This window comes from Bombyx mandarina, chromosome 18, assembly GCF_030267445.1.
Source record: "Bombyx mandarina strain Sakado chromosome 18, ASM3026744v2".
Taxonomy (NCBI): Eukaryota; Metazoa; Arthropoda; class Insecta; order Lepidoptera; family Bombycidae; genus Bombyx; species Bombyx mandarina.
The window spans coordinates 583,443-600,153 of NC_143224.1; the positions used below are offsets into that span (position 1 = coordinate 583,443).

The 16,711-nt window shown below is 39.4% G+C and overlaps 1 protein-coding gene across 1 annotated transcript; it reads right to left on the reverse strand.

Moving 5' to 3' along the window:
- Positions 1-2,595: 2,595 nt before the first annotated feature.
- On the reverse strand, positions 2,596-16,340 carry mRpS12 (mitochondrial ribosomal protein S12). Its single transcript, XM_028183796.2, has 5 exons — positions 16,181-16,340; positions 16,021-16,090; positions 4,918-5,090; positions 4,155-4,318; positions 2,596-3,389 (listed from the first exon to the last, which is right to left on the reverse strand). Exons 2-5 carry the CDS (start codon positions 16,088-16,090, stop codon positions 3,308-3,310), a joined length of 489 nt encoding a protein of 162 aa, XP_028039597.1. The 5' UTR covers positions 16,181-16,340; the 3' UTR covers positions 2,596-3,307.
- Between the last annotated feature and the right edge of the window lie 371 nt (positions 16,341-16,711).

Here is a 16,711-nt window from a genome sequence, read left to right on the forward strand (position 1 = left end):
GAATGTGATATATTTTTTACTGACGAGCTGCTGAGAGGCAACCGAAGCTCATAGAAACAAGATGAAGGCTCGTTTTGATACAATTCCAAAAGTCGTATTTTTCTAAAGGTCCGCGTGCACACACAGTTTTATTTTACTACTTTTAATCTAGTAGCCTTAGCCTATGACAGCTTAACCAAACGAGTAGGTGAGCACACGGGGCTCTAACCTTAGGACATTACTAAGAGCAGCGCTTCGCAGAATCTACCACCGGATCGGAAACGCGACCCACCGAAGATCTGGCGAGAAACTCAGTGGGCTGTGTCTGTGGGTTAATTTACTCGAAGCGACGGGTTCGACGTGAACGGTGACCGGTGCTTGATGCATCACAAAGAGATGTTATGTTTGTTTTGCCTATCAACCGGAAAAAAAGTTGTGTAAATACAATAAACAGTTGTTAAAAAACAGTTGTTTTTCAGACTCTGTAAGAAGGATCTGAATCACTTCTCGTGTTTCAGAGACACGTTTAAAACTACCATTACTCTAAGCCAGTCTGTAGGTCCATGAAAACTGTAAAGTACATATTTGAAGTACCGAAAATTGTTAAGTTGCACAGAGTAAGCCCGAGATTACGTCATAAAAGTAAAGTTAGTACGTCTATAAATATAGGTATAGCTATTGTTCTAATCTATACTAATATATAAATCTACAGTAGTTTTTACGGATGTTCCGTTATAACTACTGAACCACGCAGCCGATTGACTTGAAACTTGGTATCCATGTAGAAAATACATGTGCTTAATGGATAGGCTAATATTTATATGAGTGTTCGACTCCCTAATAATAATAATGCTAATTCTAAATGCCCACCGAAGTGGGCGAGTACGGGTTGTTATTTTATATTTTAACGAAATTGAGTAGGTAACTGAGCTGAACGCAGTCTCACACAGCAGCTGAGCGACACAGGCACACAGCGCTCGGGAGAGTCCGTCGACCCCACGCGTCAACATTGTATAATTATGTGCGATAATGAGACGGGGCAACGCAATTTTTTTACTGGTGGTAGGACTTCTTGTGAGTCCTCACGGGTAGGTACCGCCGCCCCACCTATTTCTGCCGTGAAGCAGTAATGCATTTCGGTTTGAAGGGTGGGGTAGCCGTTGTAATTATACTGAGACCTTAGAACTTATATCTCAAGATGGGTGGCGCATTTACGTTGTAGATGTCTGGAACCTCTGGGTCTGCGGAGGGACTTCGGTTTCCTCTGTAATTTGTACCGTATGTTCCATGGGGAGTGCTCTGAGGAACTGTTCGAGATGATACCGGCATCTCGTTTTTACCATCGCACCGCCCGCCACCGAAGTAGAGTTCATCCATACTACCTGGAGCCACTGCGGTCATCCACAATGCGTTTCCAGAGGTCTTTTTTGCCACGTCCCATCCGGCTATGGAATGAGCTCCCCTCCACGGTGTTTCCCGAGCGCTATAACATGTAATTCTTCAAACGAGGCTTGTGGAGAGTATTAAGCGGTAGGCAGCGGCTTGGCTCTGCTCTTGGCATTGCTGAAGTCCATGGGCGACGGTAACCACTCACCATCAGGTGGGCCGTATGCTCGTCTGCCTATAGTGGTAGCCTGCAGTCAGTGGCAATAAAAAAAAAAGATGTCTATGGGCTCCAGTAGCCATTTAACACCAGGTGGGCTGTTGGGTCCCCCGGATTCACTCTCGGTACTTTTAGTCCTCTCAAGCACCGGCCACCGTCCACGTCGAACTCGGCGATTGCGACGAAGGGTTCGACGAGCGAACTAATCCATAGACACAGCTTACTGAGTTTCTCGCCGGATCTTCTCAGTGGGTCGCGATTCTGATCCGGTGGTAGATTCTATGAAGCACTATTCTTGCTGGGCGAGCGAATTCTCTCAGGTTGAGCCCGTGAGCTTACTTACCGGTCTGGGCGTATCTGGAATAGCCTCTTTGCCTACCAGCGAATAGGTAGGGAAAAAAGCAGTTGTTAGTTAATGAAATAGGCTCGTATTATTTTTGAGAGGGTACCTATTTAACAATCACCTGAACGATAAACTCGTTTCGGGGAATACTTCTCTCAGTTACTCGTGTAAAACACACAGTATTTTTTGAAATTTATTGATGATGCAATTTGAATTTATATCTGTAGTGAAGGCTGTATATTGCGTTCGCTCCATGTAATTGCTTAGTGGTAGTAACTCATTGTCCTAGTGTTGAGTCAATGCCACTTTGAGACAATATACATGTTTTGGTGGTGCCTGTTGTAAGCCGTCACGGGTAGGTACCATCGACCTGAGTATATCTGCTGTAATGTAGTAATGCGTTAGGAGTGTGAGACAGTTCCACTTCATTCGTCCGTCGTATACAATTGCGACTTCCAGCCTCACGCCTCAAGGTCGGTGTGATGCCCGTGTTGTCTATGTCCTCGTCCAGTAACTTAACGTTATATGAACTGGGACTTGCCTGATTATTGAATATAGTAAAAATGGCAATCCTTCCTATCGTTTGCAAAAATCTACACCCAACTCAATCTGCTCGGAGTTAAATGTCTCCTTTTACACGTAAAAAAGATTCTATGAAATAAAACAAACATTATTCTTAACTAGAAATCTTTTAATTCACCTAAAACACTAAAAAACTAATATGCCATTGATAATATTAATGTTACATTTCAAACCACGGATAAAGTCGGGTTATCGCGGTTGTTTTAATTCAATAAGGGCGCAAGATAAAGAGATATGTATAAAATCGTGAAAAAAGTACTTTTACAGAAAGTATTTTTACAGAAAATAACCATTTAAATGTTAACAATTTTTAATATCAATATTTAAAACACAAAGTAAACTCTCAATTCGTGTTGCAAAATTAGAAAACCTATCTTTGGCGATCCGAGTTGTAAAACAACAAAAAATATGTATTTGATGTTTCATGACGTCATAATCAGTTACGCGAGCGTGCGAAAGAGACAGCGAGATATCAATACGTCATTTTGTAACTAATTGCATTCACAGTAAGGTTATTTTCGGTTATTTCGGGATATTCAATAGACCATACAAGTAGGTTTCGGAAGTGTTAGCTTCAAGTCCGACTCGTGCTTGTATTGTATACCCGCTGAGTTTGTTTCGCCGGTTCTTCTCAGGACTGTGGCTCTTTTTGGAACCGGTGGTAGAGTTAACATTTTTATTTATATTTTGACATTCAACAAGTGTGTTATGCTGACATCTAAGTTGAAATAAATGATTTTGAATTTGAATAGACGAATCAGTAGCATTATTGTGATCGTTGCGAGCGTGACCTTCCTAACCTACGCCTTCTGTTTGATGACGTGCGACAAGTCGTGCTTGCCTCGCACACACTTTAGTTTCACGCCGGGACAATCTTTTAACCTGTAAAATAAATCAGGTCACGTATTGTCCAATCTATTCGCCTGACTCACTGTTGCATGAAAGTGTCATTAGTATTTAGTCGACAACAAACAAATAATTTGAATGTCCATTTTATGCTATGCTTTGCCATGTTCTATTGCAAAGTTAGCCAATTGTGGCTCCGGTCCATGATTGAGAAGATATGCAGAATTCATGTTATGTGACTTCCGCGGTGAAGGAATAACATCGTGTAATAAAAAAAATCAAAACCCGCAAAATTATAATTTGCGTAATTACTGGTGGTAGGACCTCGCTTGAGCCCGCGCGGGTAGGTACCACCACCCTGCCTATTTCTGTCGTGAAGCAGTAATGCGTTTCGATTTGAAGGGTGGGGCAGCCGTTGTATACTTGAGACCTCAGAACTTATATCTCAAGATGGGTGGCGCATTTACGTCGTAGATGTCTATGGGCTCCAGTAACCACTTAACACCAGGTGGGCTGTGAGCTCGTTCACTCATCTAAGCAATAAAAAAAAATGTTCCTCCCGCTGTCGGTGGGAGTCGCTAGTTCTATTTGATTAGAACAGCTAATTGTGTTCAGCAACATCAAACAAAGAGTCCATTTTGAAAATCGGACAGACAACTATTGTTTGGTGTGTTAGTGGTCGGTGTTCAACAAGATGGCTTGATCAAGACAATGGGCTCCAGAAACCACTTAGCACTAGGTGGGCCGTGAGCTCGTCCACCCATCTAAGCAATAAAAAAAGAATGAATATAATGAATATACCTTCCCACTCTGACCAGGACCACGTTGTGTTCCTGCAAGTTATGCCCGATGCCGGGTATATACGACACCATTTCCTTGCCATTCGACAATCTTACCAGAACACATTTACGGTTCGCGGAGTTCGGCTTCTTAGGTTTTTTTATTACGGTCTTTAGAACGACACCCTGAAATATATTTTCGATAAGTGCTTATCTATACTAATATACAAATCTACAGTGGTTTTTACGGATGTTCCGTTATAACTACTGAAGCATGCATCCGATTGACTTGAAACTTGGTATCCATGTAGAAAATACACGTACTTAATGGATAGGCTAATATTTATATGAGTGTTGGACTCCCTAATAATAATTACAATAAATAATAATGTTAATTTTAAATGCCCAGCAAAGCAGGCGAGCGCGGCTTGTGATTTTATATATGAGTATTAACTACCATATTTTTGGCGCAAAAAGTCGCGGGTTTCGGTTAATTGGGTAGGTGCATTTTGTAATGGCTTAAGAAATGCAGACTACCCATTTCGTAATAAAAAAGTAGATAATATTATTGCTGATGTAGAAGGACAGGCTATCTAGCCTCTTGGTTCACATGTGATCTGCTAACAGGTGCTCAAAAACAACATGACACGTTTTTTATTACTCTAGCTTCTTTGATAAGAAATGGTCTGTATTGAATCGGCAGTTACTATGCTATGATGGTTAATCAAATTTGAACGCATGTATTAGGTACGCGCACAGAAATACGCAAAAGGCCTAACGTTTACCTTAGCGAAGGGATTCCCGTTAAGCGGATTCCTAGATTTCCTCTTCTTAATGTGAGGTCCGGTTCTGTGCATCTGGGCCAAAGACGCCATTGCCCTCGAGATGAGGCCAGTTTGGGCTGTTAGAAAACTGGACGATGGCACGATTGGTTTTGTTGAAGCCGCCGGTTGAATTGCTGTGAACAAAATGAAAAAGATAATTTAAAAAAAGTCCTAGGCAGAATTAAAATTACTTATACGGTTTGAATCTGGTGTCACTGGTGGTAGGACCTCTTGGGAGTACCACACGGGTAGGTACCACCACCCCGCCTATTTCCGCCGTGAAGCAGTAATGCGTTTCGGTTCGAAGGGTGGGGTAGCCGTTGTATACTGACACCTTAGAACTTATATCTCGAGGTGGGTGGCGCATTTTACGCTGTGGATGTCTATGGGCTTCAGTAACCACTTAACACCAGGTGGGCTGTGAGCTCGTCCATCCATCTAAGCAATAAAAAAAAAGAAAAAAAAAGAACTCCACGGCTGGAATGTAAAACTGAAGCGAATGTAAAATTTATTCCCTATCTATTCGGTGGTAGGCTAACAGGCTATACCAGCTACGCCCGGACGGGTAGGTGAGTTCACGGGCTCAACCTGAGAGAATTTGCTAACACTAGTCCTAGCAAGAGCAGTGCTTCGCTAAATCTACCACCGGATCGGAATCGCGACCCACTGAGAAGATCTGACGAGAAATTTAGTAGGCTGTGTCTATAGGTTAGTTCGCTCGACATATGACAAGTTGTTTATCGAAGCAATTTAACAAATATATCTTCATAAACTTGTCTGGTAGCGCGAACGTGTTGACGAACTCACGGCCCACCTGTCGTTAAGTGGTTACCGGAGCTAATAGACACCACTACCCACCTCGACAATTGAAGTCTATAGTCCCAATTGTATGCTAATAACGTAGATAAACATTTTTGCGTGTTTGACTTAAGTTATTCGATGTTATTCCTTCATCGTGGAAGGCATTCGTGAATTCTATGAGTGAGTACGTAGGTATTTCATTACAATAATGAGTATTTGCCGATGGATTTCGAATACTGGCACAGGTTTAACAGTCACGACGAATTTACACTGTTAACATCGAAACTCTTTTGACATTTTTGGAATGCAAAGTCTGTCATTGTGTCTGCAGTTATTACAGCTCGATATTGGCTATATATATTCCTAATAGACTTGAACGTCAATTGTAGTTCTTTTTATCCCTACATAGGTAGGGAATCAGCATAGGCTGATAGCCTTGTTTTCAGCTTCACCCTAATATATAAGTGAGCTCACGGGGCTTAAACCAGAGTGTTGCTAATACTGGCCCTAGCAAGAGGAGTGCTACGCAGAATCTAACAGCGGATCGGAAACGCGACCCACTGAGAAGATCCGGCGAGAAACTCAGTGGGCTGTGTCTGAGGGTTAATTCGCTCGTCGAGCCCTTCGTCGCAAGCGACGGGTTCGACGAGGACGGTGACCGGTGCTTGTGGTACCTAAGAGAACCGTTAATGGGGCAGTTATTACAGCTCGCTATTGGCTATATATATTACTAATAGACTTGAGCGTCAATTGGAGGATTAGGTATCATTACAATACTTCCAGGTGACCGAACCGCTATTAAAACATCACAATATGAGCAGCAGGTGATATAAGCGTATCCGACGGACGGATTACATATTTGCGAAACGAAAAATGCAGAATTTCAAAACTGCGACACAAAGTGACGTCGAAAAAAAGGGTTTTTGTTGGCGCATGACGACTTACGAACACTTCAGTACAGTTATTTAATATTCTGCATTGTACCCATGTCACTCCTTGAAGAGGTCCCGGTTTGGTGGTACTGTTTTGTTTATACCCATCTTTATTTTTATACAAAATTTGTGGTATTTTAGGCCCTACACCAAATTGCGTTGCAGTTTAAGTGAGAGAAAATAATAGTACAGCAATGTTTATTGATTGCTTGTTTATGATGTTTTATTGATTGATTGTGTATTTAAGGACAAAATAAGAAAAGAAAGATTAAACGCAGCTTATCTTTAATCGTTAATCATTTGTTGTTTTATAACTGACTTGTTGTTACTTTATATTATATTGACATTTCTTCTTTTTTTTTGATATGACATGAGATTAATTAGACATTCATATTAATATTTCAACAATTATTACTGTTTTACTTGTTAAATTTGAATATCAAAGTATGTTTTCATTAGATAGTATTCTCTTTTTTTATTATTATTATTGTATTCCATCTTCGAGCCGATGAATTGCCAATGTTATGTACGCCATTATTGTCACATGCATCAGGCCATAAATTAAATAGTTTAAGTTATTTTCAATGTTTGTGATGTGGAAGTACTTTTTTAAATAAATAAAAACCGTGGATGAGTTAAGTCAATGTAACACAATTTTTTCCCCTACCTATTCCCTGGTAGGCTAAGAGGCTATTCCAGCTACGCCCATACCGGTAGGTGAGCTCATAGGCTCAACCTGACAGAATTTGCTAACATTAACCCCAGCAAGAGCAGTGCTTCGCAGAATCTACCACCGCATCGGAATCGCAACCCACTGAGAAGATCCGGTGAGAAACTCAGTGGGCAGTGGCTATAGGTTAGTTCGCTCGTTGAATGGAATTATATGGCCTCGAGGAATTTAAATACACATACTATTATCATGATATACTGACCACAGCAACGTGATGACGTTAACGTTGCTGTAAGGATTTAGATTAGTTGGGACGTAGACTAATCTAAGGCCACATCAAAACTAATAAAGAGATGCAATTTTCTTTTGAAATATAATCCATTGAACACCAGATTCCAAAATCCACGAACAAACAGAATGCTTCTTAGAAACGTTATAATCTATTTATGAATTGAAAACGTTATGTGCAATAGTTTGTACGGGATTAGTCATTCACAGGACTTCCACTTATTCGGCAAAGCTCTTTTTTACCCAACTACCAACAATTGTCAATATTATTATTGAACACTGTACAGGAATTGTTGGCTAATTTTCAATTTTCCTAGGACGAAGCGCTAATCTGATGGATACATTTTCGAATCTAGTTCCAACAAATGTCTATAAAGGACCGATAGGACTGGAGTATGTTTATCCCTATTCAGAGTCTACAACATCTTATATATCATATTTATTAGCTCTGGAATCTCTTCTGCGGTGGTTGCCAGTAACTGTATTGAAAAAAATAACTAGACATGAATCTAGATAAATTCAAATCTGTTTCGAATTTGTCGAGACAACAGAATAACACACGTCTATTTGCAAGAAAGAGTACATAGTGGTTTTTGGTATAAGAAATAAGAAAGTCTTTTTCTTATTCCTTATACTTATTATATATTATATATTCTTTTATTGGCCTTTAGAGGAAGAGGAGTTCTTGGCTACATTGGAGATAGTATATCGGTAACACAAGAGGACATATTTACTAATCTATATAATTTAATCTTTGTTTATTATTTTTATTGTATTCGAACTATGTCTGGGTTCAACGTTAAGTGGTTTCTCAAGCTCACAGACAGAATGACTTAAGTGCCGTCACCCTGCTTGAGATATTTATGAATGTATATATGTACATCGACGGTTTATTTTGTATAACGGGTCTCCCCACTAAATTATAGTGCACAATTGTTTTGTAGCGGTAATAGTCAATATGGCGATACCTATCCGTTAGGCCTTACAATGCGCGCTACCGCTAATTATTGATCTTAATTTGATATAGTCTTTTGAACCAATGCCTCGACTGAATTATCTTTTTTTTTTTTATGATTGAAGGATTACTGGTGGCCCGGAGGCCTTTCCAGTTTCACCAGGACAGGTGGGCGAGCAAAGGCTCAGCCAGGAGGGGTGGGATTTGCTAACAGCTACCCGAGCGCCTCCGAAGGAGACCTAACAGCTCAAGAGCAGCTGCTTCGCGAATGAATCTACTACCGGATCGGAATCGCGACCCGCTGAGAAGATCCGGCGAGAAACACAGCGAGCTGATTCATGGGTTAGGTTGCACGGCGAACTCTTTGTCGAGTTCGACGAGTACGGTTACCGAGGTCCCTAAGCCTGCTCCTAGAGCTGAAGGCGTCTAGTGCAAAGGTTATTGGATCTGAGGGATCCGTAAGGACGTGTCTAGGGCGTCGACGGTGACTGGCTCCTGCATGATCAGGATTCGGGGAGTAGTCAGCGGCGGCTACGATAAGGCGATTATCATGACGCATAGCCTTATCGAAGTACCGTTCCGACGCTGACTTCATGTATTTCTGGATAGATTCGAGGCCCAGGTCGTCGTGTAGGTCAACGTTCCTCACGAACCACGGAGCTCCGACGGCTAACCTGCAAAAGCGGGATTGTAGAGATTGAAGGGTGTGTATGTGTGTGCGGGCCGCGTGAGCGAACACCACACTCGCGTAAGTCATGACGGGCGCGTAAGTCATGACGGGCTGAATTATCTATTAACTAAATAAATAACTAATTTTGAAACTGACATAATATTCAAAAGAAACAAATTAAAATTTTCGTTACCAAAATCGAAGTCTCGAATACAAAACCACATTCGAGAAATGTTATCTTTACACAAATATGATTTATGCTGGTAGCGACAATACAGCTACGCCAACTCTTGCCTATTGTGCGAAGTTTTTTTTTCTTGGTACTCCCAAGCAAAGAGTCACAGCGCGAGAAAGGAATACATTTTTAATCTGTGGCCGTCATCTGCGGACAATGCCCACTATTAGCGGATTATTATCCGCAAAAAGAGCAGGTACCTACACTGCACGGGTTTGGTGCAAGTTTAAAGAGTAGAACGAAATGGTATAGGTAATTATTTATTTACACAAATCATTAATTTCACCATTCTTTCAACTAGGTGGGGCCTGGTACATAAAAATTCGTACTCTAGTCTGGTTTGGAATACGACCTGTCCTCTAGGTCCTTAACGCTCTTTGGTAATGATAGGTCTTGGATACGTAAATAAGAATATAAAGTACTGATACGGGGAAAGTTTAATTAGATAATCTTTTTTATCTTTTTTTTTTTGGAACGAAGTTCCTTATGGGACGATGCGGAGTGGTACCCTTAACCGGGAAAAAACGTCCGTAACGTAAGATTTTTATTAGTAATGCACACAGCGTACGAGTTAACTTTGTAATAACGTACAAAAAATAACATATTTTTTTATCATTCATTGACCACGATCTCAGAGCGTTCGTTTGCGCAATACACTAACTCTTATGCAAACAACCGTGAATGAAGTGTACCACAATAAGTTCGTACGTTACAGAATTACCGTGGGCTGTTGCGAAGACTCCAGTTTTATGTTCTTTATACCTCGAATAGAACTTAAAATTAATATTTTTATAATAAGTAACTTCGTTCCTAACCGGTGTCCCACGACACCACACATTTTTTTTTGACTACCTATTCCAGTAGCCTCGAGGGGTTATTCTAGATTTACCGAACGAGTAGGTGAGCTCAAACCTGACGTTGTTGCCAACACGAACCCTAGCAAGAGTCGTGCTTCGCAGTTAGATAATACTGTAATGAGTACAAATGGGTAACGAGTATAGTAAGGTACTACTACAAATGCATGGTTAGTAACCAAGAAATTTTTAGAAAAAAAAGAAAGTAATCTAGCTTTGAAGATAGAAACAATAACTAAAACGTTATATAAAAATCTAATAAAAATTTTAAAGAAATCGAAAATGGTAGAATCCCTTTAGTATCAAAGGTTATTGTGCAATGCAAAATTTCAAACCGCTGTATCTCATCACTTGGGCCGCGTTTAGTTTTTGCATTGGCAGATGCAAACCTGTCATACCCGTCATGCGACGGCACAAACTCTCGCAGATTATCCCAAACAATAACAAGAAGTGGACACTACGTGACCGTTTCGGGAACGCGGAACATATTCCAGAGTTGCGTTTGTTATTTTATTCGTTGCTCAAAAATAGTATTCTTAACTACTGTAGGTTTACTTAGGCAGAAAGTACGTGTCACTCCCTGAATTTATTAAGAAAATGGTTAAAACTTTCTGCACGCAGGTTATAGCAAATTAAATGTTTTTTTTCTACCTAAGCTGATAGCCTTGAGAGGCTATTTCAACGTAACCTTAACTAGTAGGTTAGCTCACGGGGCTCAAACCGGAGTGATGCTAAGACTGACACTAGCAAGAGTAGTGCTTCGCGGAATCTACCAGCGGATTGGAAACGCGACCCACTGAGAAGATCCGGCGAGAAACTCAGTGGGTTGTGTCTATGGGTGCAAACCCAATATCAATTTAACATATCATAAAAACTATAAAATTTGGAAAAAAAATGGACGCCTACGATGGGCAGGACACGTAGTTCGAATGGAGGAGACCAGAATGCCAAGACACACACTGTATGGCAAACCAGAGGACCGCAAAAGTCGTGGCAGGCCCAAGCTCCGACGGTTGGATGGCGTAGAGCACGACCTCAAAGTTATCGGTGTCAAGAACGGGAAGGAGAAAGTCCTAAACAGAGCAGTCTGGAGAGACATACTGGACCGGGCTCAGGCTCACCCTGGGCTGTAAGGTCTAAGATGATGAATATCATTTAAGCCCTTAGACTGCCGTGTAGGTCACCGGTGCCCTACGCGGCGCACTGAAGTAATTATGTCGATTTCTGTTACTAAGTGTCTGGATTGCCTAACTTTGTCGTTCTTTTGTTTGTTAATGTACGTTTTAATTTTTGGTTCTCTTAGAAATATTTAAATTCTCAGTGTCTTCGGATTCGTCTGGGTCGCTCTGGGAAAGCCTACTAGATAGTCCGGCGCCTTAGTTACTTCGACATAGTTACTTCAGTGTACCACGTACAGGCAACAGTAAACCAAGTGAAAATTCCTTTTTAAATTTCATTAAACAAGTATAAATAAAAATAAGTTCAAAAGTTATTGGAAAGTTGCTTTTTTTAACATATACTCGATTGGTGTTTTTTCCTTCATATTCCAACTCTACCTCGTATCTCTCCTAGTATTGTAACTATAAAATAATTGACCGGACTATTTTATTAATTCAACCAAATTTCAGGATGCGCTCTCCGAAAATTTCGTTCGATTGTTTGAAGCTAAGATGTGGTTCCTTAATCAAGGTTTAAGGGAGGTACAGGCATAGTTGACAAAAATATGGGGAGCTCTTCCCCTATTCATTATGATCTAGAACGAAAAAAACACTAAATAGTAAGTATTTAGTGACAGGCGTTCCTTATATTTCTATCATCTTCATAGTTGGCCTTGGCAGATAAGTCGTGGCCATGTGTAATCCTTGTCTATTAAAGCCTTGACAGCTGTTCTCCGTAGTTGGCGAGCTGAGGCTGGGCGCACGCACTCCTTAAGTGGAGTTTTGGTAAGGTTTTTCACCTGATCAGTCCAGCGCATGGGGCTTCGTCTACGAGATCTTTTGCCATTAACCCTACCCCGAACAACAAGTTTCTCTGTTGTTTTTTGCTCTGTTTATATTTCTATACACTATTCATTCGGGTGATGCGGCCCCGAGGTATCTTTGGACAACTAACAATCACTGGAAACATCCTTATTGAATCCTTACCAAGCCCGATGCAACAACAGTTAAATAAACAACTATGCTATTGGCTAACAGACACATCTATGCTGTATGGACCGATGTGTGAATTTATTGGGCGATTCGATCCCACGGCGGAGGCAAGTTAAGGAGCATTGTTCGAAGTAACGAAAGGACATTGTGTGAAATGACTATTATTTACTAACACTGTCTTGATAGTTTACATGTTTAAGCTGTCAGTGACTTCGATATTTCAATATAGCTGTGGCATACCATTCTCACCTGGATCGTAAAGCCAAAATTTAAATATATCTACAAAAAATCTACTCAATAAACACGTATATTAGACAAAAGGCGTACAGAACTGCAAAATCGAATGCCTTAGCGAATCCAACTAGTCACGCAAGCATAATGGCACAATTGTTGCGAAGTGTGAATGAATGGCGGTGGTGTACAGATCGGCCAGAGATTACACTGTCCGGGATTGGCCGTCGGTCAGTTGCGAAAAGTGCACGTCACTCACCCTTTACTGTTTAGTTGGTTTCAGTACCGTTTGCAGATAAATAAAATTAAGTTTATTATTTCTTTTGTCTCTAATATTCTAAAGTTGATTCTTGCAAATAAATAAATCGACTGAATTATTTTTTTCTTTCAGATACTGTAATGTCGTTTCAAAGTTCAATTTTAAACAATCATTTTTGATTTGGCGATTATCTTTTATTGCGGTAGATGACTAATGGTTTTTAATGGTCACCGAAGTCTACAGTCCTTACAATAATGTAAAATAGCCTTTATATCCTTCAGTGCGGAACGTATCACTTCTCCGCGGCGGAAATAGACAAGATAGCATACACCGTGGTTTTAAAGTGCTCTAAAGTCTAATTACGTAAACTACAAAGTTCTAAGTTAGATTTTATTCAACAATAACATGTTTCCTTTGCCATGGAAGTCGTTTGTGAACGTGTCAGCATCGCATGTAGGTGAGATATGTTATCGGCTCGTTTATTTGCCGTATAATACTCAGGCTCTATATTTCGATGATTTCTTCTGAACAAAAATACTTCAGTGCTTGGAATAAAACTGAGGATGTCGACTATATGTGGTTATTAAATGTTTATCAATATAAAATATGAGAAATTTCTACGTAGGTATATGGAATAGAATATTCCAAATATGGACCGTTATAATTTAGATAATTTTTAAAATTATTTGGCAAATCAAATAAAATGTCATTCTATCTCATCCATTTTTGCTATCCGTACATGATCAATTCGAATGTCCACACGGAAGGGTTTCAAATGACAGGCGCGCGTCTCAATCCTAAACACAATATTATTGTTAGTAAAACATAATAAGGGAAAAAAACAATTTGACACGAGAAACTGTATGCATTAGAGGTGGTATTCCCGTGAACTGCGAAAGCAGCTGGCGTTGGTTTGCAGATGTTGATTTTTGCGGTAAATCCCACTGTACATTGACAGTTATTGCATTTCCTATTTATTTATCGATTTGATTTTCGAATTTAGCTTTGGATATTTCGTATGTATCGATGGCTAAGGCCAGCGATCCTTAGGTAATCAGAGCATATAAGGTGGCTCTGTGTACGCATGTGTTCATTTAGTATCATTCTATCACATTAAGCGGTTCCTGACCGCAAAAGTTCTTGAAGATCAGCCCCGGTCACCGTCCTTGCCGAATCCGTCGGTTGCGACAAAGGGCTCGGCGAGGAAATTAACCCATAGACACAGCCCACTGAGTTTCTCGCCGGATTTTCTCGGTGGGTCGCGTTTCCCATCCGGTGGTAGATTCTGCGAAGCACCGCTCTTGCTAGGGCCAGCGTTAGCAACACTCCCGGTTTTAAGCCCCGTGAACTCACCTACTCGCCCGGTTACGCTGACATAGCCTCTCAAGTCTAGGTAGGTAGAGAAGGCTAGGATGAGGATACAGCTAAGCGTTCTCTACATATTTGCCCAACACACCAATACTTTCCACACCAATACTTTTAAAACTTCTTTGTTTGTTTTATTGTGGTTGTAGGCAGATGAGTATTTGATACCTTACCTGATGGTAAGTAGCTACTGTCGTTCATGGTTATCACCAATGTCAAGCCATTCCCTAGTGAGTGCCAAGGACTATCTTTGTAGCTCAAGTCTGTAGCTAGTCTGATTTTTATTTTAAAGAACAAACATTTTTTTATTTTTTATTGCTTAGATGTTTGGACGAGCCCACCTGGTGTTAAGTGGTTACTGGAGCCCATAGACATCTACGACGTAAATGCGCCACCCACCTTGAGATGTAAGTTCTAATGTCTCAGTATAGTTACAACGGCTGCCCCACCCTTCCAATCGAAACGCATTACTGCTTCACGGCAGAAAAAGGCAGGGTGGTGGTACCTATCCGTGCGGACTCACAAGAGGTCCTACCACTCCACAAATTTGTCATTGGGTACCTACATCATTTAGAAATTTGCTAAAAAATTAAATGATATTATGACTGAATTGCGGAAACACTTTCAGCTTAGTTATTTATTTACCACAACAAATAGTCATTATTTGAAATGCATTGTTAGGGTACTTGTGATTTAGTATTCTTTTTGGCTTTAAAAACTACATTTTAGGGTAAAAATCGTATTGCTGCTGACAGCCATCTCATAATTTAAAAAAATGGTTAGTAACGGTGATGTTTCTTACGTTGACGTATAAGATTAATAACACCTAAATGATCTATGATCACAAGTATGTTTGAAAAATGCAATTTTAAATAGCAGTGAAACAGGACTTCTTTATATATAACATTTGTGGACAAAGCATTGGAGCTATCTATACAAAAACCTAATACAGAAATATTAAATCCTTTTGAAATCATTTGTTGCTATTAGTGGTTTGCCTTCATATGAAAAAACAGAGGAAATATTAAATATCATTTAGTGATTTGATTCCCAATCCAGGGTTAATTTTAAACTTCGTAAAAAAGCTTCTAATATGTACTCAATTCAGTCATTTATTTATGTAAAACAAAAGTAATGCATCTTAAAAACCTACCAAAGAATATTGTGGGTTCATGTATGCAAAAAGTTACCAACATCCATTACTCATTCTCTATTATAGCTTGGTTACAATATCTCTGGACCTCACTGGAATGTCAAGCACCTCCCTGTTTCCCTTTTACCAGGTCCAGAGATAATGTAACCGAGTTGTAAGTAAATTCATATCATTCATTCAAATATTTTAAGCTTAGTTTAAAAAACAATTACCTCTTTTGATTAATTTTTTGTCAGGCTTTTTTGAAACAAATTACAAATTAAATTATAAAAATTGATAACTTATTGAGTAAGATTTGCAACACAAAACTAAATATTAAAATTATAATTATAAGTTTATAAATTAAAACTGAAATAGAGATTAGAGTGACTGAGAATACTATAATATATATTTTTAATAGACATAGAACTGAAATACCTAGGTATTAAAATATATAGTTTTTAAAATTTATTCTAGTAAATGTGATAATTAATTTCTGAATTGTTATTTTCAGTTAATTACCTCTGAGAGTTGTGCACTGTGTCTTGAAGCTGAGAGATAGGAGCGACATTCCTCTTCTTATAAGATTCATCTAGAATTGTTAAATTTCTTATTAGTAAACTTAAGTTTTTTTGGACTGAATGTACTGATAGAATTTCAGGATATTGAGCAATAAAATTACCTTTACTTGATTATTGTGTTTTATACTGTGTTGATAGTTATTTTACAGCCAAATATTATGATTTTTTAATGCAAATCCCATTTATTATGCCCAGAACAACTAAGACCTAACCTAACCGTTCAGCTGCCTTCAGCTTGACAGTTGACAATTGACTGCTGACATTGACAATTGAGATTGACAATAGGTAGGTACTCAGAGACTTGACCAGTAATTTAATTAGGAATAATAATGCGTTAACTTTTTTCGATTTCAGTTCCTTATTTTAATGTCAATTACAATTTTCAGTTTTTGTTTTGTTCTTAATTTGTTTGAACTGAATAGTGTGTGGCCACCTAATGTTACAAAGAAATAAGCGAGACGCAAAAGTCTAGTTTCGATATAGTTTACAAAGAGTACGCTAGGTGGAGTGAAAGCCAAAAATTTCATTTTGTTACTTTTATTGCCTTTCAGCCACAAAACATAGATTGTACACATAATCAGGGCCTTGAAACTGCGATACATTATGACAAATATTTTTTGTTTACGGGAACC

Bases quoted from the DNA above. Each gene is read 5' to 3' on its own strand.
- mRpS12 (XM_028183796.2), bottom strand. From the start codon at position 16,090: ATGAATCTTATAAGAAGAGGAATGTCGCTCCTATCTCTCAGCTTCAAG. The intron at 5,091-16,020 runs GTAATTAACTGA...TTTTGTTCACAG, and splicing joins ACAGTGCACAACTCTCAGAG to CAATTCAACCGGCGGCTTCA. The intron at 3,390-4,154 runs GTATATTCATTA...TTTATTTTACAG, and splicing joins GTCCTGGTCAGAGTGGGAAG to GTTAAAAGATTGTCCCGGCG.